The sequence below is a fragment of the Oncorhynchus masou genome, chromosome 23, assembly GCF_036934945.1.
Source record: "Oncorhynchus masou masou isolate Uvic2021 chromosome 23, UVic_Omas_1.1, whole genome shotgun sequence".
Lineage (NCBI taxonomy): Eukaryota > Metazoa > Chordata > Actinopteri > Salmoniformes > Salmonidae > Oncorhynchus > Oncorhynchus masou.
In genome coordinates, this window is record NC_088234.1 from 63393976 (window position 1) to 63417152 (window position 23177).

Here is a 23177-nt window from a genome sequence, read left to right on the forward strand (position 1 = left end):
AACCAGGTCACTGGTGAGTTTCTCTCTCTCTCTGAACCAGGTCACTGGGGAGTCTCTCTCATGGATTCACTCCACTGTACCTTACAGTCAACTCTGCCTGCACGCTATTCACTATAATGAAGTGCACTACTTTTGGCCAGAGTTCTTGAACTTTCTCTCAAAGTTTCTCCACATGTGGAACCTCTATGTCAACAGCGTCTCAAATAGTTTGGCTCCCTATCCCCTATTGTAGTGCACTACCTACTTTTGGCCAGATGCCTTTGTGCACACCAGATAAGGTTCCTCTCTAAAGTTTCTTCCTACTAGAGTTTTTGCCACTTTGTCCTCTCGTTCAACTCAGTTTTTGATTCTGTAACGCAACAATTTCAAAGATTTTACTTACAGTTACAGTTCATATAAAGAAATCCGTTTATTGAAATAAATTCATTAGGCCCTAATCTATGGATTTCACATGATTGGGAATACAGATATGCATTTGTTGGTCACAGATATATATTTTTTTAAAGTAGGCACGTGGAATTTTATCCCACTCCTCTTCAATGGCTGCGCGAAGTTGCTGGATATTGGCGGGAACTGGAACAGGCTGTCGTACACATCGATCCAGAGCATCCCAAACATGCTTGATGGGTGACATATCTGTTGAGTATGCAGTCCAAGGAAGAACTGGGAAATGTTCCGCTTACAGGAATTGTGTACAGATCCGATATGGGGCCGTTCATTATCATGCTGAAAATGAGGTGATGGCAGCAGATGAATGGCACGACAATGGGCCTCAGGATCTCATCACAGTATCTCTATGCATTGAAATTGCCATGGATAAAATGCAATTGTCTTCTTGTCTGTAGTGTATGCCTGCCCATACCATAACCCCACCGCCACCAGGGGGGCACTCTGTTTACAACGTTGACATCAGCAAACCGCTCGCCCATATGATGCCGTACACGCTGTCTGCCATCTGCCTGGTACAGTTGAAACTGGAATTAATCCTTGAAGAGCACACATCTCTAGCGTGCCAGTGGCCATCGAAGTTGAGCATTTGCCCACTGAAGTCGGTTACAATGCCGAATTGCAGTCAGGTCAAGACCCTGGTGAGGACAACAAGCACACAAATGAGCTTCCCTGAGACGGTTTCTGACAGTTTGTGCAGAAATTCTTCGGTTGTGCAAATCCACAGCTTCATCATCTGTCCAAGTGGCTGGTCTCAGGCGATCCCACAGGTGAAGAAGCTGGATGTGGAGGTCCTGGGCTGGTGTGGTTACACATGGTCTGAGGTTGTGAGGTCGTTTGGACGTACTGCCAAATTCTCTAAACGATGTTGGAGGCGGCTTATGGTAGAGAAATTAACATGAAATGATCTGGCACCAGCTCTGGTGGACATTCCTGCAGTCAGCATGCCAATTGCACTCTCCCTCAAAACTTGAGACATCTGTGGCATTGTGTTGTGTGACATTTTAGAGTGGCCTTTTATTGTCCCCAGCACAAGATGCACCTGTGTAATGATCATGCTGTTTAATCAGCTTCCTGTTATGCCACACCTGTCAGGTGGATGGATTATCTTGGCGAAGGAGAAATGCTCACTAACAGTGATGTAAACAAATGTATGCACACAATATGATAGAAATAAGCTTCTTGTGAGTATGGAACCAGGCAAGTCAGTTAAGAACAAATTCTTATTTACCATGACGGCCTAGGAACAGTGGGTTAACTGCCTTGTTCAGGGGCAGAATGACAGATGTTTACCTTGTCAGCTCAAGGATTCGTTCTAGCAAGCTTTCGGTTACTGGCCCAACGCTCTAAACACTAGGCTACCTGCCACCCCTGTATGTTGCGTAAAGGCATTTGCAGGCTATAAGTCTTATCATGATGTAATGTGCTGAATCACACAGGGAATACATGATGAGATGTGAGCACATCAAAGCAGACTGGATCTCATATACATACCGAGATGGGAAATATATAGACTGTTGGGGAATATTAACAAGAAGTCTGAAATCTTCAAGAAGGGTTCGAAATCTATTTCTGTAAGTGATACAGGTTGTACGCTGTACTTTATAGGAATCTCGGCTGATATACTTTCTTGGCTGATATACCCTCCCTCCCTCCATCTTTCTCTCCCTCTTCCTCATTCCCCCTCCCATCTCTCCAGTATGATTTGATAGAACTGGTGGGTAAAGGCGTGCAGTGCAACCCCTGTACAGTGCTGTGGTTATCAGTATGTATGAGTGTATATTTGAATATGAACTGAAAGGACTATTACAGGGTAATTTCATGCCCCACAGGAGATCTAATGTATTCTTCCCTCTATGGAGATTAGGTTGTCATCTCTCTTTCTCTCTCTGTCTCTCTCTTTTCCCTTTCTCTAACACCTTTCTTACTCCTTTTCTCCCGATCAAATCTCTCCCCTCCTCCTCACTCTCCTATTCTCTCCTATTGCTTTTCTCGTTTTCTCCCTATCTGTCTCTCATCCTCTCTCTCTCTCTCTCTCTCTCTCTCTCTCTCTCTCTCTCTTTGCTTTCTCTCCCTCTGCTAAATTCTCCTCCTCTTCTGTCTTTACCTCTGTCACACTTTCTCTCTCTCTGTATTTAGTCTTTCTCTTCTTCCCCCTCCACATCTTTTCCTTTCAGCCTCCCCTGTCCATGGCCTCTCCATGGCCTCTCCATGGCCTCTCTATGGTCTCTCCATGGCATCTCCATGGCCTCTCTATGGTCTCTCCATGGCCTCTCCATGGCCTCTCTATGGTCTCTCCATGGCCTCTCTATGGTCTCTCCATGGCCTCTCTATGGTCTCTCCATGGCCTCTCCATGGTCTCTCCATGGCCTCTCTATGGTCTCTCCATGGCCTCTCCATGGCCTCTCTATGGTCTCTCCATGGCCTCTCCATGGCCTCTCTATGGTCTCTCCATGGCATCTCTATGGCCTCTCCATGGCCTCTCTATGGTCTCTCCATGGCCTCTCCATGGCCTCTCTATGGTCTCTCCATGGCATCTCCATGTCCTCTCTATGGTCTCTCCATGGCCTCTCTATGGTCTCTCCATGGCATCTCCATGTCCTCTCTATGGTCTCTCCATGGCCTCTCCATGGCCTCTCTATGGTCTCTCCATGGCCTCTCCAAGGCCTCTCCATTGCCTCTCCATGGCCTCTCCATGGCCTCTCTATGGTCTTTCCATGGCCTCTCTATGGTCTCTCCATGGCCTCTCTATGGTCTCTCCATGGCCTCTCCATGGCCTCTACATGGCCTCTCTATGGTCTCTCCATGGCCTCTCCATGGCCTCTCTATGGTCTCTTCATGGCCTCTCCATGGCCTCTCTATGGTCTCTCCATGGCCTCTCTATGGCCTCTCCATGATCTCTCTATGGTCTCTCCATGGCCTCTCCATGGTCTCTCTATGGTCTCTCCATGGCCTCTCTATGGCCTCTCCATGGCCTCTCTATGGTCTCTCCATGGCCTCTCCATGGCCTCTCTATGGTCTCTCCATGGCATCTCCATGCCCTCTCTATGGCCTCTCTATGGATTCTCCATGGCCTCTCTATGGCCTCTCTATGGATTCTCCATGGCCTCTCTATGGCCTCTCCATGGCCTCTCTATGGATTCTCCATGGCCTCTCTATTGTTTGAAAGCAGGAACCAGGAGGATATAATTATGTTCAGATTTGCCAAATGGAGGGCGGGGGAGAGCTTAGTATACATCTCTATGTGTGGAGTAAAGGTGGTCTAGAGTTGTTTTTACCTCTGGTTGCACATGTGACATGTTGGTAGAAATGAGGTAAAAACGGATTCAAGTTTCCCTGCGTTAAAGCCCTGGCCAATAGGAGTGCCGCCTCTGGATGAGCATTTTCTTGTTTGTTTATAGCCTTATACAGCTGGTTGAGTGCAGTCTTAGTGCCAGCATCGGTTTGTGGTGGTAGATAGACGGCTACGAATAATATAGATGAGAACTCTCTCTCCATGGCCTTTCCATGTTCTCTCCATGGCCTCTACATGGCCTCATCATAGACTAGTCTCCTGTCCAGGAGGTGGACTTGTCCATTAAGCTGCCTCATGCTACAGAAACAGGAGATAGGATAGGCTCCAATGAGCTGTTCCGGATCGCACAAGCCAAGACTACCTACTTCTACCTGACATGATGCTTTCCTTCCATGCTGTACCGGCCTTATAGTCCACCTGAATGTTCCCATAGATAATAGATATGTATGACTTTACGTAATAAGCTAGCTATGGGTAAACTGAAAGCTTTATTGAAGCAACATCAATGCTGGCGAGCTGCAGCAATCTAAACGTATAATTATACACAAAATGACAGTTACAAAGTTCTGTATAATTATACACAATTGCACTATAAATATAAATTGGTATTGCTGGTGAGCTGAGGTAATCTACAGTAAATGTATAATTATACACACAATTACAGTTACAAAGTTCTGTATAATTTCTGCACAGTTTGGGTCCCTTTGGAACCAAAGTACTGCTGGGTTTCCTTTCTAACAGGAAGTCTATCATTTATCAATTAATCTTACTGATTGTTCAGTAACGTTAAATTATAATGAAATCAGCCAATAGGGTTGTAAATATTGTCGCTTGAAATATGAATGTTTGACCACGTGAAATAATTAAAGAGACCATATCAGAAATGCGCTTTACAAATTAAATATGATTATCATGGTTATTATTATAGTATGACCATGAACGGCAATTTACTCTCATGTGTAATATGAGTCAGATTGTAATCAAAACTATTAATTAGGGAATAATTTGTCACTCTCCTCATTGACAACAATACAGACAAATCATGGTCTAGTCTGCTTAACTGACTTTGGGCACGTTACAGGAAGTTGCGTTTCTTTGTTTTCAAATCTCTCTAGTTATGATGAATGAGGTGTCGGGTAAACATAATGGCAGTATTATCCTGTCAGTCACAGAGGCCTAGCAGTATACTGGAAGGCTATAATTAGCACAGTAAACAGCATGTCAACAGTAATCTCATGTTATGGTGCTACCTGCCTCTGAGTTATCAAACTCATTAGTGAATGGACCTGCACTCTAATCAGCCTAATATCACAGTCTGCATAGCATTTGATTGATGCCTACACACCCATGGACATGCAGCTGGACACACATGCAAGCAACCACACACACACACACACACACACACACACATATTGTACATACATACTGTACACACATACTGTACACACACACACAACAAACATAAATGAATATGTAAATATGTTATTTGCTATTGACACAAGGACATAGAGAGTAATAACCATAGTGATACAGTAGAATAATGTTCTGTGTTATTATAAGGGAATAACCATTCCACTTTTGTACTGCAAATTCTAATGTAGTTATGCTGCACACTTAGTTTGTGTTTTTAAATTGCATTATTATGTAATGTACAAGGTCAAGCTTTATCAGTATAATAATCTCAGCGCTGAGACTGCGGTCCCTCAGCAGCCTGCCTCAGCAGTGTGTCGTCCCTGCAGAGAGAGACAAGCTCAAGGGATGCTGGTGTTACACAGTCCTGCTGAGTAGAGGTTAGAGACCGTTAACCTTTTCAAATAGTGCTATTGCCAATAGAGGTGGAGAGCCATGTTACTAGTACTGTCTGTTGTCAGTACTGCCCAGAGAGCAAGGACTGTAGTAGTATTTATTGGCTCCCTGTGAGTCTCCTGAGACATGGGAGATTTTTCTCTGACTGTGTGTGTGTGTGTGTGTGTGTGTGTGTGTGTGTGTGTGTGTGTGTGTGTGTGTGTGTGTGTGTGTGTGTGTGTGTGTGTGTGTGTGTGTGTGTGTGTGTGTGTGTGTGTCATACAAAATATCTTACACATAACGTGAAAAAACATAATTGGTTACGGGATCGTAAAACGGCAGCCATCTCCTTCGGCACCATTCTTCCTAATTGTCATGTAATAAATAATTGCCATGTCATGTGGAAGGTGTGTTGTGTAAAGCTTTCACCACAAAGGCTGGTGACATGGAGGTACTCAACACTGATTGGCTATTGTGTTGTTTTTTGTTTTTTTGCTCCTCCTGCCCCCATTGGTTGGTTTAATGTCGTGACAAAGGCTGCAGTTCCTTCACCTTCTGTTCTGTGTCCTCAGTCATGAGTTAGTCTGGCATCAGGTTAGACAGAGAGTCTGGTATTCACCATCAACTGATCATCAACTTGATACAATAATATGATACCCGTATACAAAAATAGTCTCATTATATACTTATACGATACAACAGACAGACTGTTATACTGTTATGCAGACTGTTATACTGTTATATTCTATTGCCAAAATGTTATTTCAGCCTCTCAGCCCCTCTCAATATTGGGAGTATGAGTTTTCTCATACTCAGATCTCTCATCATGTCTAATGAATATCAGTGTGTAGCCCTTTTCTCCTCTTTCTCTCCTCTCTCTCACCTTCTCTCCCCTTCTCACCTCTTTCTCCCCTTCTCTCTCTTGCTCCCCTTCTCTCTCTTTCTCCCCTTCTCACCTCTTTCTCCCCTTCTCTCTCTTTCTCCCCTTCTCCCTCTCTCTCTCCCTCTCTCTCTCCTCCTCTCTCTCTTCCTCTAATATAATCTATCTAACATTATTACAGTTCTACTCTGTATGGTGCTAAATCAATTGGATCCATGTATAAACAGTAACACTAATATAATTGACACCCAGTGGGGCTGTGGATTTCACAGAACTATAGATCTGGATTTGCCCTTGGATCCAGCTGTCAGGATGACTTTGATAAATGACCCTCTGTCAGCTGTGAGGATGACATTAATAAATGACCCTCTGTCAGCTGTGAGGATGACATTAATAAATGACCCTCTGTCAACTGAGAGGATGACTTTAATAAATGACCCTCTATCAACTGAGAGGATGACTTTAATAATTGACCCTCTATCAACTGAGAGGATGACTTTAATAAATTAACCTCTGTCAACTGAGAGGATGACTTTAATAATTGACCCTCTGTCAACTGAGAGGATGACTTTAATAAATTAACCTCTGTCAACTGAGAGGATGACTTTAATAAATGACCCTCTGTCAACTGAGAGGATGACTTTAATAAATGACCCTCTGTCAACTGAGAGGATGACTTTAATAAATGAACCTCTGTCAGCTGTGAGGATGACATTAATAAATGACCCTCTGTCAACTGAGAGGATGACTTTAATAAATGACCCTCTGTCAACTGAGAGGATGACTTCAATAAATGAACCTCTGTCAGCTGTGAGGATGACTCTGATAAATGAACCTCTGTCAGCTGTGATGATGACTTTAATAAATTAACCTCTGTCAGCTGTGAGGATGACTTTAATAAATTAACCTCTGTCAGCTGTGAGGATGACTTTAATAAATTAACCTCTGTCAGCTGTGAGGATGACTTTAATAAATTAACCTCTGTCAACTGAGAGGATGACTTTAATAAATTAACATCTGTCAGCTGTGAGGATGACTTTAATAAATTAACCTCTGTCAGCTGTGAGGATGACATTAATAAATTAACCTCTGTCAGCTGTGAGGATGACATTAATAAATTAACCTCTGTCAGCTGTGAGGATGACATTAATAAATTAACCTCTGTCAGCTGTGAGGATGATTTTAATAAATTAACCTCTGTCAGCTGTGAGGATGACTTTAATAAATTAACCTCTGTCAGCTGTGAGGATGACTTTAATAAATGAACCTCTGTCGGCTCTGAGGATGACTCTGATAAATGAACCTCTGTCAGCTGTGAGGATGACTTTAATAAATTAACCTCTGTCAGCTGTGAGGATGACATTAATAAATTAACCTCTGTCAGCTGTGAGGATGACTTTAATAAATTAACCTCTGTCAGCTGTGAGGATGACTTTAATAAATTAACCTCTGTCAACTGAGAGGATGACTTTAATAAATTAACCTCTGTCAGCTGTGAGGATGACTTTAATAAATTAACCTCTGTCAGCTGTGAGGATGACTTTAATAAATTAACCTCTGTCAGCTGTGAGGATGACTTTTTAATAAATGAACCTCTGTCAGCTGTGAGGATGACTTTAATAAATTAACCTCTGTCAGCTGTGAGGATGACTTTAATAAATGAACCTCTGTCGGCTCTGAGGATGACTCTGATAAATGAACCTCTGTCAGCTGTGAGGATGACTTTAATAAATTAACCTCTGTCAACTGAGAGGATGACTTTAATAAATTAACCTCTGTCAGCTGTGAGGATGACTTTAATAAATTAACCTCTGTCAGCTGTGAGGATGACTTTAATAAATTAACCTCTGTCAGCTGTGAGGATGACTTTTTAATAAATGAACCTCTGTCAGCTGTGAGGATGACTTTAATAAATTAACCTCTGTCAGCTGTGAGGATGACTTTAATAAATTAACCTCTGTCAGCTGTGAGGATGACTGATAAATTAACCTCTGTCAGCTGTGAGGATGACTGATAAATTAACCTCTGTCAGCTGTGGGGATGACTTTAATAAATGAACCTCTGTCGGCTCTGAGGATGACTCTGATAAATGAACCTCTGTCAGCTGTGAGGATGACTTTAATAAATTAACCTCTGTCAGCTGTGAGGATGACTGATAAATTAACCTCTGTCAGCTGTGAGGATGACTGATAAATTAACCTCTGTCAGCTGTGAGGATGACTTTAATAAATTAACCTCTGTCAGCTGTGAGGATGACTTTAATAAATTAACCTCTGTCAGCTGTGAGGATGACTTTAATAAATTAACCTCTGTCAGCTGTGAGGATGACTTTAATAAATTAACCTCTGTCAGCTGTGAGGATGATTTTAATAAATTAACCTCTGTCGGCTGTGGGGATGACTTTAATAAATTAACCTCTGTCAGCTGTGAGGATGACTTTAATAAATTAACCTCTGTCAGCTGTGAGGATGACTTTAATAAATTAACCTCTGTCGGCTGTGAGGATGATTTTAACAAATTGACCTCTGTCAGCTGTGAGGATGACTTTAATAAATTAACCTCTGTCAGCTGTGGGGATGACTCTGATAAATGAACCTCTGTCAGCTGTGAGGATGACTTTAATAAATTAACCTCTGTCAGCTGTGAGGATGACTTTAATAAATTAACCTCTGTCAACTGAGAGGATGACTTTAATAAATTAACCTCTGTCAACTGAGAGGATGACTTTAATAAATTAACCTCTGTCAGCTGTGAGGATGACTGATAAATTAACCTCTGTCAGCTGTGAGGATGACTTTAATAAATTAACCTCTGTCAGCTGTGAGGATGACTTTAATAAATTAACCTCTGTCAGCTGTGAGGATGACTTTAATAAATGAACCTCTGTCGGCTCTGGGGATGACTTTAATAAATTAACCTCTGTCAGCTGTGAGGATGACTTTAATAAATGAACCTCTGTCAGCTGTGAGGATGACTTTAATAAATGACCCTCTGTCAGCTGTGAGGATGACTGATAAATTAACCTCTGTCAGCTGTGAGGATGACTTTAATAAATTAACCTCTGTCAGCTGTGAGGATGACTGATAAATTAACCTCTGTCAGCTGTGAGGATGACTGATAAATTAACCTCTGTCAGCTGTGAGGATGACTTTAATAAATGAACCTCTGTCAGCTGTGAGGATGACTGATAAATTAACCTCTGTCAGCTGTGAGGATGACTTTAATAAATGAACCTCTGTCAGCTGTGAGGATGACTGATAAATTAACCTCTGTCAGCTGTGAGGATGACTTTAATAAATTAACCTCTGTCAGCTGTGAGGATGACTGATAAATTAACCTCTGTCAGCTGTGAGGATGACTTTAATAAATGAACCTCTGTCAGCTGTGAGGATGACTTTAATAAATTAACCTCTGTCAGCTGTGAGGATGACTTTAATAAATTAACCTCTGTCAGCTGTGAGGATGACTTTAATAAATTAACCTCTGTCAGCTGTGAGGATGACTTTAATAAATTAACCTCTGTCAGCTGTGAGGATGACTTTAATAAATTAACCTCTGTCGGCTGTGAGGATGATTTTAACAAATTAACCTCTGTCAGCTGTGAGGATGACTTTAATAAATTAACCTCTGTCAGCTGTGGGGATGACTCTGATAAATGAACCTCTGTCAGCTGTGAGGATGACTTTAAAAAATTAACCTCTGTCAGCTGTGAGGATGACTTTAATAAATTAACCTCTGTCAACTGAGAGGATGACTTTAATAAATTAACCTCTGTCAACTGAGAGGATGACTTTAATAAATTAACCTCTGTCAGCTGTGAGGATGACTTTAATAAATTAACCTCTGTCAACTGAGAGGATGACTTTAATAAATTAACCTCTGTCAGCTATGAAGGTGACTCTGATAAATTAACCTCTGTCAGCTGTGAGGATGACTTTAATAAATTAACCTCTGTCAGCTGTGAGGATGATTGATAAATTAACCTCTGTCAGCTGTGGGGATGACTTTAATAAATTAACCTCTGTCAGCTGTGGGGATAACTTTAATAAATTAACCTCTGTCAGCTGTGAGGATGACTGATAAATTAACCTCTGTCAGCTGTGAGGATGACTTTAATAAATTAACCTCTGTCAGCTGTGAGGATGACTTTAATAAATTAACCTCTGTCAGCTGTGAGGATGACTGATAAATTAACCTCTGTCAGCTGTGAGGATGACTTTAATAAATTAACCTCTGTCAGCTGTGAGGATGACTTTAATAAATGAACCTCTGTCAGCTGTGAGGATGACTTTAATAAATTAACCTCTGTCAGCTGTGAGGATGACTTTAATAAATTAACCTCTGTCAGCTGTGAGGATGACTGATAAATTAACCTCTGTCAGCTGTGAGGATGACTGATAAATTAACCTCTGTCAGCTGTGAGGATGACTTTAATAAATTAACCTCTGTCAGCTGTGAGGATGACTTTAATAAATTAACCTCTGTCAGCTGTGAGGATGACTTTAATAAATTAACCTCTGTCAGCTATGAAGGTGACTCTGATAAATTAACCTCTGTCAGCAGTGAGGATGACTGATAAATGAACCTCTGTCAGCTGTGAGGATGACTGATAAATTAACCTCTGTCAGCTGTGGGGATGACTTTAATAAATTAACCTCTGTCAGCTGTGAGGATGACTTTAATAAATTAACCTCTGTCAGCTGTGAATATGTCCCTGATAAATTAACCTCTGTCAGCTGATAACCCCTTCACTTCCCTCTCTCCCTGATGGGGATTGGATCCCCAGTAAGATCCTCTCTGATTGGTGTAGGTTGGTGAATCTGTGTTCTCATCTGAACGGAACAAGCCTGTGTGTGTCAGGGGACAGGCTGAGGGAGGTTAGGGGGAGGGACTGGTTAAGCTGAGTGAGCAGTGGGAATACTTTAAATTGACTCCCAGACATGAATAATGCATTAGATAGCCCCTCCCCTCATTGGGATCAGCTGGAGGAAATTGGGGCTTGGGCCAATCAGATTACGTCCCTGCCGGGTTTGCTCAGTGTGTGTGTGTGTATAGTAACCAGGAGAGAGAGAGCGGGCAAGTCCAGACAAATAGCAGCAGCTCAGAGCCTATAGGGTAGCCTTTCTGTCAACTATCCCTCCCTCCTCTCTCTATCGCTGCTCATTCTGTCTTTGTCTCAGGGTGTGTTATGGGAGCTGTCATTACCAAAGAGATAGCTGGGTGACATTGCTACAGCTCTACTTGTGTATTTACTAATGGTTGTTTCGTCTCCCCTGAGAGGATTTACACAGGGGCATGTAACTCCCCCAGGTTCCTTTGTCTGTGTGTGGGGTGTCTGAGGGTGTGTGTGGCTTCAAGGATCTAGCAGCCATGAATTCCTGTTGGAAGATGAAGGTATGGCTGACTCTTTCTCGTACTTGTTGTTGATACTGACTATCAGGTGTGTGTGTGTGTGTGTGTGTGTGTGTGTGTGTGTGTGTGTGTGTGTGTGTGTGTGTGTGTGTGTGTGTGTGTGTGTGTGTGTGTGTGTGTGTGTGTGTGTGTCTCGGGGGGCATCCTCCAGCGTACTTGTGTGTATGTGTTTGTTAGCGCAGTAAGAGAAACCACCAACCTGTGTGTGTGAGAGAGACAGCGAGGCAGTAAAAGCCTCAGTGGTTGTTATAGTGAGGCATGCTGTCTCCGTGGTGACTGGAGCTCCTCTAAAGAAGCAGCTAGATAACAGTCTCTACTGGTTGTTATAGTGAGGCATGCTGTCTCCGTGGTGACTGGAGCTCCTCTAAAGAAGCAGCTAGATAACAGTCTCTACTGGTTGTTATAGTGAGGCATGCTGTCTCCGTGGTGACTGGAGCTCCTCTAAAGAAGCAGCTAGATAACAGTCTCTACTGGTTGTTATAGTGAGGCATGCTGTCTCCGTGGTGACTGGAGCTCCTCTGAAGAAGCAGCTAGATAACAGTCTCTACTGGTTGTTATAGTGAGGCATGCTGTCTCCGTGGTGACTGGAGCTCCTCTAAAGAAGCAGCTAGATAACAGTCTCTACTGGTTGTTATAGTGAGGCATGCTGTCTCCGTGGTGACTGGAGCTCCTCTAAAGAAGCAGCTAGATAACAGTCTCTACTGGTTGTTATAGTGAGGCATGCTGTCTCCGTGGTGACTGGAGCTCCTCTAAAGAAGCAGCTAGATAACAGTCTCTACTGGTTGTTATAGTGAGGCATGCTGTCTCCGTGGTGACTGGAGCTCCTCTAAAGAAGCAGCTAGATAACAGTCTCTACTGGTTGTTATAGTGAGGCATGCTGTCTCCGTGGTGACTGGAGCTCCTCTAAAGAAGCAGCTAGATAACAGTCTCTACTGGTTGTTATAGTGAGGCATGCTGTCTCCGTGGTGACTGGAGCTCCTCTAAAGAAGCAGCTAGATTACAGTCTCTACTGGTTGTTATAGTGAGGCATGCTGTCTCCGTGGTGACTGGAGCTCCTCTAAAGAAGCAGCTAGATAACAGTCTCTACTGGTTGTTATAGTGAGGCATGCTGTCTCCGTGGTGACTGGAGCTCCTCTAAAGAAGCAGCTAGATAACAGTCTCTACTGGTTGTTATAGTGAGGCATGCTGTCTCCGTGGTGACTGGAGCTCCTCTAAAGAAGCAGCTAGATAACAGTCTCTACTGGTTGTTATAGTGAGGCATGCTGTCTCCGTGGTGACTGGAGCTCCTCTAAAGAAGCAGCTAGATAACAGTCTCTACTGGTTGTTATAGTGAGGCATGCTGTCTCCGTGGTGACTGGAGCTCCTCTAAAGAAGCAGCTAGATAACAGTCTCTACTGGTTGTTATAGTGAGGCATGCTGTCTCCGTGGTGACTGGAGCTCCTCTAAAGAAGCAGCTAGATAACAGTCTCTACTGGTTGTTATAGTGAGGCATGCTGTCTCCGTGGTGACTGGAGCTCCTCTAAAGAAGCAGCTAGATAACAGTCTCTACTGGTTGTTATAGTGAGGCATGCTGTCTCCGTGGTGACTGGAGCTCCTCTAAAGAAGCAGCTAGATAACAGTCTCTACTGGTTGTTATAGTGAGGCATGCTGTCTCCGTGGTGACTGGAGCTCCTCTAAAGAAGCAGCTAGATAACAGTCTCTACTGGTTGTTATAGTGAGGCATGCTGTCTCCGTGGTGACTGGAGCTCCTCTAAAGAAGCAGCTAGATAACAGTCTCTACTGGTTGTTATAGTGAGGCATGCTGTCTCCGTGGTGACTGGAGCTCCTCTAAAGAAGCAGCTAGATAACAGTCTCTACTGGTTGTTATAGTGAGGCATGCTGTCTCCGTGGTGACTGGAGCTCCTCTAAAGAAGCAGCTAGATAACAGTCTCTACTGGCAACGTGTGTGTCCATCACTTCTGTCTCTGCATGGAGAGTTCACCTCCTTCTTGATGCCCCCTTCTTTGTGTGTGTGCTTGGGGGGATACACATGTGTGGGGGGAGGGGTGTGTGTGTGTGTCAGGTGCATTTCAGGGGAGCATCTGCCACTAACATAGTATGAAAGGATGACCCAATTTCACACCTCGCTCTCTCTCTTCTCCTCTCTCTCTTCTCCTCTCTCTCTTCTCCTCTCGCTCTTTTTATCTTGCTTTCTTCTCTTTCTCTCCGACAGCAGTAAACCCAAACAACAGATCAGACACATTGATGGGCCAGACATAGCCACGGGGCGATGTTTTGGGGGTGGGGGTGCTGACAATTGTTTGTTGACGGAGGTGGGGGGGGATTTATCAGTGCTCTCCTCCAAATCCACAGAGTAGCAGATCACATCATTGACTGCTGCACCAAACGACAGAGATTTGTGTCAATCCCTAAACAGGAGGGATGGAGGGAGGGATGGGGGCAGAGGAAAAAGATTAGTAGTCACATGTCGGGACGGGAGCTTAAAGAGTGTCTGAACGCACTGATTCCTGCATGTGTTTCTCTGTTGCTTATTAAGAAAAATGACATTTCAGTCTTGGGGATGTGGTGTGATGTTTGTGCCCCATGATACACCATAGGAACAAAGCCAGTTTCACTTCTTCAAGATAGTCAGAATGAATCTAAAATAACTAAAGAAATCTGTAAATCATTTTGACGTTTTTGCTGAGGTTTTAATCACACATTTTACATCTAGCTAAGGTGTTCAGTGCAAAGAAAATAGGATTGGATACAGTGCCCTCACCGCAGCTGTGTATCCCATGTTAGTGGGCAAGTGAGCATTGTCGAAGTCACAACCCAACCCTCAAATAAGTCATGACAAACTCAGTTTTAGAGGAGACTGACTTTATGACAAATGATCCTATTTCCACTTTCTGCCTAATATTGATGCCACATAGAAAACAGCTTATCAGAGTTGTTGTTTATTGCCTTCCATTGTGCTTTAAAATCTGTTAGGGATGGAGTGGGCAGGACAGGGAATTGAATGGCTGAGTTGTGGAGTCCTCCTGGCCCTCCTCGATGGGACTCATCCCTGTTCCTGGTTGGGAAGGAAGCATCCTGAATGTGCAGGACAATATACACCTAGTTTACAGACTCCGTCCTGTTTCGTTAGTGTTTGACTATTAGCAGCTCTGCGCTCTGCTCTGCTGTGGTCTCTGCTGTTCTGACCTCTGCTTTCTGTGTGTGTGTGTGTGTGTGTGTGTGTGTGTGTGTGTGTGTGTGTGTGTGTGTGTGTGTGTGTGTGTGTGTGTGTGTGTGTGTGTGTGTGTGGTTAGGGTTACATCACAGAGGAGCTGAAGGCCGAGCCAGTCAACACAGTTAATTATGGTGCACTGATTATCTGTGGCTACATGTTCTGCTCGGCTTCCCAAATGGCAGCCTATTCCCTTTTAGTGCACTACTTTCAGATAGGGAAACCCATAGGGCTGTGGTCAGAAGAGGTGCACTGTAGGGAATAGGCTGCCATTTAGGGGACACTACTGGACTCACACAGAAATAAACCCTCAAGTGATTCAGAGGAAAGCAAACCAAGTTGTACTTGTGCTTAATGAGGAAATGTGCCTCAAGCTCCAACTGACACACGCATCCTTATCTGGGTCTCAAAACAAGGATTTTTCACACACTCGAATACTGATCACTTTCTCCATTGTTTTCTCATCATCTCTCTCTTTCTCATTCTCTCTGTCATTATGTCTCTCTCTCCGCTTCTCCCGTCTTTCTCTCTCTCTCCCTCTTTTACATAATTCAATGAGAAAAGCCCATGCCATTGCCTCTTACTAGTCCAGACAGCCCTGTATCAGTGCTGTTGGCTCTGTTCAGGCAGCCCTGTATCAGTGCTGTTGGCTCTGTTCAGACAGTCCTGTATCAGTGTTGTTAGCTCTGTTCAGACAGACCTGTATCAGTGTTGTTAGCTCTGTTCAGGCAGCCCTGTATCAGTGTTGTTAGCTCTGTTCAGGCAGACCTGTATCAGTGTTGTTAGCTCTGTTCAGGCAGCCCTGTATCAGTGTTGTTAGCTCTGTTCAGACAGACCTGTATCAGTGTTGTTAGCTCTGTTCAGACAGCCCTGTATCAGTGTTGTTAGCTCTGTTCAGACAGTCCTGTATCAGTGTTGTTAGCTCTGTTCAGACAGACCTGTATCAGTGTTGTTAGCTCTGTTCAGGCAGCCCTGTATCAGTGTTGTTAGCTCTGTTCAGGCAGCCCTGTATCAGTGTTGTTAGCTCTGTTCAGGCAGACCTGTATCAGTGTTGTTAGCTCTGTTCAGACAGACCTGTATCAGTGTTGTTAGCTCTGTTCAGGCAGCCCTGTATCAGTGTTGTTAGCTCTGTTCAGGCAGCCCTGTATCAGTGTTGTTAGCTCTGTTCAGGCAGACCTGTATCAGTGTTGTTAGCTCTGTTCAGGCAGCCCTGTATCAGTGTTGTTAGCTCTGTTCAGACAGTCCTGTATCAGTGTTGTTAGCTCTGTTCAGACAGTCCTGTATCAGTGTTGTTAGCTCTGTTCAGACAGCCCTGTATCAGTGTTGTTAGCTCTGTTCAGACAGACCTGTATCAGTGTTGTTAGCTCTGTTCAGGCAGCCCTGTATCAGTGTTGTTAGCTCTGTTCAGACAGTCCTGTATCAGTGTTGTTAGCTCTGTTCAGGCAGCCCTGTATCAGTGTTGTTAGCTCTGTTCAGACAGCCCTGTATCAGTGTTGTTAGCTCTGTCCAGACAGCCCTGTATCAGTGTTGTTAGCTCTGTTCAGACAGCCCTGTATCAGTGTTGTTAGCTCTGTCCAGGCAGCCCTGTATCAGTGTTGTTAGCTCTGTTCAGACAGCCCTGTATCAGTGTTGTTAGCTCTGTTCAGGCAGCCCTGTATCAGTGTTGTTAGCTCTATTCAGGCAGCCCTGTATCAGTGTTGTTAGCTCTGTTCAGGCAGACCTGCATCAGTGTTGTTAGCTCTGTTCAGACAGACCTGTATCAGTGTTGTTAGCTCTGTTCAGGCAGCCCTGTATCAGTGTTGTTAGCTCTGTCCAGACAGCCCTGTATCAGTGTTGTTAGCTCTGTTCAGGCAGCCCTGTATCAGTGTTGTTAGCTCTGTTCAGGCAGCCCTGTATCAGTGTTGTTAGCTCTGTTCAGGCAGCCCTGTATCAGTGTTGTTAGCTCTGTTCAGACAGACCTGTATCAGTGTTGTTAGCTCTGTTCAGACAGACCTGTATCAGTGTTGTTAGCTCTGTTCAGACAGACCTGTATCAGTGTTGTTAGCTCTGTTCAGACAGCCCTGTATCAGTGTTGTTAGCTCTGTTCAGGCAGCCCTGTATCAGTGTTGTTAGCTCTGTTCAGGCAGCCCTGTATCAGTGTTGTTAGCTCTGTTCAGGCAGCCCTGTATCAGTGTTGTTAGCTCTGTTCAGACAGCCCTGTATCAGTGTTGTTAGCTCTGTTCAGGCAGCCCTGTATCAGTGTTGTTAGCTCTGTTCAGACAGACCTGTATCAGTGTTGTTAGCTCTGTTCAGACAGACCTGTATCAGTGTTGTTAGCTCTGTTCAGGCAGCCCTGTATCAGTGTTGTTAGCTCTGTTCAGACAGACCTGTATCAGTGTTGTTAGCTCTGTTCAGGCAGACCTGTATCAGTGTTGTTAGCTCTATTCAGGCAGACCTGTATCAGTGGGTTAGCTCTGTTCAGACAGACCTGTATCAGTGTTGTTAGCTCTATTCAGGCAGACCTGTATCAGTGGGTTAGCTCTATTCAGGCAGACCTGTATCAGTGTTGTTAGCTCTGTTCAGGCAGACCTGTATCAGTGTTGTTAGCTCTATTCAGGCAGACCTGTATCAGTGTTGTTAGCTCTGTTCAGACAGACCTGTATCAGTGTTGTTAGCTCTGTTCAGACAGACCTGTATCAGTGTTGTTAGCTCTGTTCAGACAGACCTGTATCAGTGTCAGAGCAGCAGACACACTAGACTATTACAGACTAGTCCCCCATATCCTGTTCCTGTTCTGACACACTGATGTAATTACGAGAGATGAGGAGGGATGGAAGGGAGGCAGATAGAGGTGGGGGGGGGGTGGCAGGATGAGATGCAGTTGAGAGATGATGTGGGGGAGGAAGAGAGGGGGAGGAGGGATCAGAGGAAGATTGAGAGGGAGAAGAGGAGAGGAAAAGAGGAATGAGAGGGGGAAGAGGAGAGGAAAAGAGGAATGAGAGGGGGGAGGAAGATGAGAGGCAGATGAGAGTGGGTGGGAGGTGAAAGAGGGAGGAAGAGGGGAGGTAAACCATATTCTCAACTTCCTGCTGTTGTGAAGTTTTTCACACGCTCACTCACTCACTCACTCACTCACTCACTCACTCACTCACAGGCTGTTTCCTGCTTTTAGTTGCAGGCCTACTTATGAGCTATCTCTGTGGAACTGTGGTTTTAACACACACATTTGTGATGTCTCTAGTTCTCTCTAACAGACACACAGACACACACACACACACACACACACACACACACACACACACACACACACACACACACACACACACACACACACACACACAGTCTCTTTCCTCTGTCAGACCTAATTTACAAGCTAACTGTGGGACTGTGTTTTTGCTGAGCTAATGCTAAGGATTGCTGCTGTCTCATGTAGTGGAAACAGCGTACTGTCACTACAGTTTTACTAAAGGTCTAGGATCAGCTTACCCTCAACAAAATTCTACCATTAGGGAGGAAAACACAAAACTGATCTTAGATCAGTGTCTATGTGTGGTGTCTGTATCCCACTTCCATTGTCTTATAGCCCTGTACTGCCCATTCTGCTCCTCAGACAGGGTCATCCACTAGAACCAGAGACATGTAGGACATGTGTGTATATCTGTATGGCTAGAACTGGAGTCCTGTGTTACAGTGGTTCACAGTAACCTCTGGTGATTATTGTTACTGTGCATAGTTTACATTCTAACATTCCCATCTGGTCCGCATCCTCATTAGCTGACCACACACAGCGCGCGTGTGTGTGTGTGTGTGTGTGTGTGTGTGTGTGTGTGTGTGTGTGTGTGTGTGTGTGTGTGTGTGTGTGTGTGTGTGTGTGTGCGTGTGTGTGTGTGTGTGTGTGTGTGTGTGTGTGTGTGTGTGTGTGTGTGTGTGTGAGCATATGCACGTATGTGTGTGTGCTTGACTTGTGTGTGTGTGTGTGTTCAGCCTTGTATCTTCCTCCATAGTGGTCATTGTACAGAGCCAGGAAACCACATCTACACAGTAGACCCCACACTCTTCCTGTGATCAGATTCTTTCAGTGATGCTGGATACAACATATCCTGCCTTCTTCTGGTAGGAGGTTTGGGGAATACAGTGAGGGGTCGTACAGGAAGATTATTTAGTGTGCTCTATACTCTCGGCCTTCTGTCTTCTTGCTGAGGAACTTCATCTCAGATACATACAGTATCCTACACAATCGTAATAATGTAAGCTTTTCACTGATAGGTATTTATACACAGGCAACGCAGGTTTTGTGTGTGTGTGTGTGTGTGTTTGAGACCAGGCTTCAGGATGTGCTGTCATTGAACCAGTGGAGATAAGCCAAACATTTCCACTGGGTGTTTCATGTTGTTTTTATACCCAGAATCATCTGAGATCAGTATCACTGTCTTCCTCTCAGAAGTGTCTTATCTTATGTCCTAACGATATGATCCAATACCAGTAACCTTTAATATACAGTTATATGTGTGCTGCAGAATATATATGAGAAGGGTTGTTGGCTATCGGACTAAAACATTGTCTGTGGCTGATTGACTGTAATCATCTGTTTCATAAAGAGCCATTAGTTTCAATAAGTTGACACAAAGTGACAGTCATTGATATGTATTATTATAATATCTGACAGCTTTTGTATCGCACTATCTGGCATATTCTACTGGTTATACTGTAGTATTATCCTGAGGCACAGTAGCTGCGGGTCAGTGGATGCGCATTGACCATTCAAATCAAACTGTTACCCAGGGATTGGGGTGAATAAATCTCTCCTTTCAACCAATCAGGATCCAAACAGCCTATTTTAGAATAGCAGTAGTACTTCAGTCATAACAGTGTGTGATGAGAGAGTTCTGGCAATGGTGAATGTCTGTATCTGCACAGGTTGATGAGCAGACGGCCATTCACAGACACACTATGCTCTGTGCAGGTCTGTGGCCTCCAGGTGTGTCCTCTTCTATGGAGAGCTCTATGGACAGGATTCACATCACACAGATTTCCCCATTATCCTCATCATTGTGTGTGTGTGTCTATTCAGACCATTAGTTCTGATGATTTAATTCTGTTTCCACCTTTCTCCTCATTATCACTGACTCTGATAGTGATCTCTCTCGCTCTCTATCTCCATCTCTCTCCCAGTCTGTCTGTCTTATCTGATAGTAGATCATTAAGAGAGAGAGAGAAAAAAAAACCCGGTCTCACCCTACTAGAATCTGAAGTCAAATGTCTACTGTTTTCTGATGATCTGGTGCTTCTTTCCCCAACCAAGGAGGGCCTACAGCAGCACCTAGATCTTCTGCACAGATTCTGTCAGACCTGGGCCCTGACTGTAAATTTCATTAAGACCAAAATAATGGTGTTCCAAAAAAGGTCCAGTTGCCAGGGCCACAAATACAAATTCTAGTTGGACAACGTTGCCCTAGAGCACACAAAAAGCTATACATACCTGGGCCTAAACATCAGCGCCACAGTAACTTCCACAAAGCTGTGAATGAGCTGAGAGACAAGGCAAGAAGGGACTTCTATGCCATCAAAAGGAACATTACTTTTGATATATCAATTAGGATCTGGCTAAAAATACTTGAATCAGTTATAGAACCCATTGCCCTTTATGGGTGTGAGGTCTGGGGTTAGCTCACCAACTTAGAATTCACAAAATGGGAAAAACACCAAATTGAGACTGCATGCAGAATTCTGCAATAATATCCCTGTGTACAACGTAAAACACCAAATAATGCATGCAGAGCAGAATTAGGCAGATACCCGCTAATTATCAAAATCCAGAAAAGAGCCATTAAATTCTACAACCACCTGAAAGGAAGTCTACAGACTCAGTGAACATAGCCTTGCCATTGAGAAAGGCTGCCGTAGGCAGACCTGGCTCTCAAGAGGATACGGGCTATGTGCACACTGCCCACAAAACCTCCTGCCAAATGTATGACCATATTAGAGACACATATTTCCCTCAGATTACATAGATCCACAAAGAATTTGTATTTATTTATTTTCCATTTTGTACTTTAACTATTTGCACATAATATGACATGTGTAATGTCTTTATTATTTTGGAATGTTTGTGAGTGTAATGTTTACTTTTCATTTTTGTTAATTATCTAGTTCACTTGCTTTGGCAATGTTAACATATGTTTCCCATACCCAATAAAGCCCTTAAATTGAGTGATAGAGAATTCTGCACATGCCCAGACTCCTTCTGGGCTGTTATAACATTTATATCTTCCTGTCTTATGAACATGTCATTAGAATCATTTGGCCACGCTGTGATATGAAGCTACGGGAGTCAGGAGGGGAGCCAGGAGGGGAGCCAGGAGGGGAGCCAGGAGGGGAGTCAGAAGGGGAGTCAGAAGGGGAGTCAGAAGGGGAGTCAGAAGGGGAGTCAGGAGGGAAGGGGAGTCAGGAGGGGAGCCAGGAGGGGAGCCCTCCGCCAACACATTTCACCCTTAATGATCAAGCATTTAACGGCATATCAAGCAAAGCTAAAGAAACTTCTGCTCCTTGAAACTCAGTGTAAATGGTTATTTATTGAAGTTTTGGATCGCTGCAGTAGTTAGCAATTATGTGCTAATTATAGTTAGCTGCCAGACGCTAATGATGCTAGCTTCGCTATGTTGTGGAGAATAGCTGATGTCACTGGTGTTGTTTTGAATCTGTGCGTGATGACGTTGTACTGGGTTGGTTGTAGGCTGTATGCAGAAATAGAAGATGCATCACAAATATAAATACATTGAAAAGAACTGACATCCCCATTATATTTCTATGGTTTTAATTTAACCGTCTGGTTCAGGCAAAGAAGATGATATAGTTGATACTGTTCTACTTTTGAGGAATAAAAACTTCTGACAGGCCTGACTCTCTTTCTCTACAGGATGTCTCTTCTTTCCATCAATCTCACTCACTCACTCACTCACTCACTCACTCACTCACTCACTCACTCACTCACTCACTCACTCACTCACTCACTCACTCACTCCCTCACTCACTCACTCACTCACTCGCATACTGTATGTTCCATCTCTGTCCTTACCTTGGAAATATTACTGGACCTGCTGTTTGGAGGTGAACTTAGGAAGATTAGAATTTCACAAGATAACTCTGTTCTGAAAAGATGTAACATTGTAAAAGTCCTCAGACAGAGGGAAGGTCCAGCCCAGACTGAGGCCCTGAAGCTCTGAGGCCCGTGAACCACCAAGATAAAATGTCTCCTCTTCTCTGTCCTATCCTCCTGATCCTCCCTTTATCCCCCTAACATTGGCCTGGATCATCACAGCCAGGGGTTGTTACTAGGGGAGAACAACGTCCTCCTCACGTTGAAGCCCTGAAGTTCAAGGCTGACTGAGGTACTGCAGGCTGTGGTTTTCAGGAAGCAGGATTCACACCCATTATAGTGAATATGGTCAAATGGTAACATTCCTGTAAATATATATATTTTTTTTAATGACAATCATGGTACCAATAATTGCTTCTAATAACACCAGATTTATGTCTTCTCACACGGGAGTTATACGTTTTAATGTAGTTGCTACAGTAGCCTGCAGAACCCTAGTCGACCTTAAACTTGAGATACTCAATGAGAGGAGGCAGAAATGAGCTAGCCTGCTACGTCACCTGCTGGAGGAGCTCAAACTGCACATGTTATGTCTTGAGAATCCGCTCCATGAGACACCATCTTGGCAAGCTAAAACCGGCTTCTTGAGCTTCAAATGCACTATTGAGTCGTCACATAAGAATGAGTGGTGTGACGTCATCGATGTCCATTTGTATACAGTCGATGGTTATTACCCAGTCCACGAATGTAGGGAGAGAGAGACGTCTGAAATGGGACTTTCTCTCACAGAATAATGAATGACTCTCAAGGCTAGATCCTTAGACTACTGTCACTACTGTCACTGAGACAACTCACTGTTTGTGAGTTAGTGTGTGAGAGAGGGAAACTGAGACTGGGGGAATGGCAGAGAAGGATGAAGAGAGAAACAGAGACAGGGAAAAGTCAATTAGTTCCTTGCCATGACTAAATGCTTCTCTCTTTTCTCACTAATCTGAGTATGGAGAGTTCAGCACTTTGATAATGATAATTTGTTCCCCATTTTCTCGTTCTCTCCCCCTCTCTCTTTCCTTCT

At 43.9% G+C, this 23177-nt stretch overlaps 1 protein-coding gene across 7 annotated transcripts in view; it reads left to right on the forward strand.

Annotated features, from left to right (window-relative positions):
- The window catches only part of LOC135511178 (E3 ubiquitin-protein ligase MARCHF8-like), a 169559-nt gene that overhangs the window by 76136 nt on the left and 70246 nt on the right, over window positions 1-23177 (forward strand). The window contains exon 1 of one of the 7 annotated variants that reach the window (XM_064932786.1): window positions 11026-11801. The exons of the other annotated variants lie outside the window; for them this stretch is intronic. Coding sequence (XP_064788858.1) covers window positions 11778-11801 — 24 coding nt within the window. The 5' untranslated portion in view covers window positions 11026-11777. Of the gene's footprint in view, window positions 1-11025; window positions 11802-23177 lie in introns of those variants that run through there. 7 annotated transcript variants of the gene reach the window in all.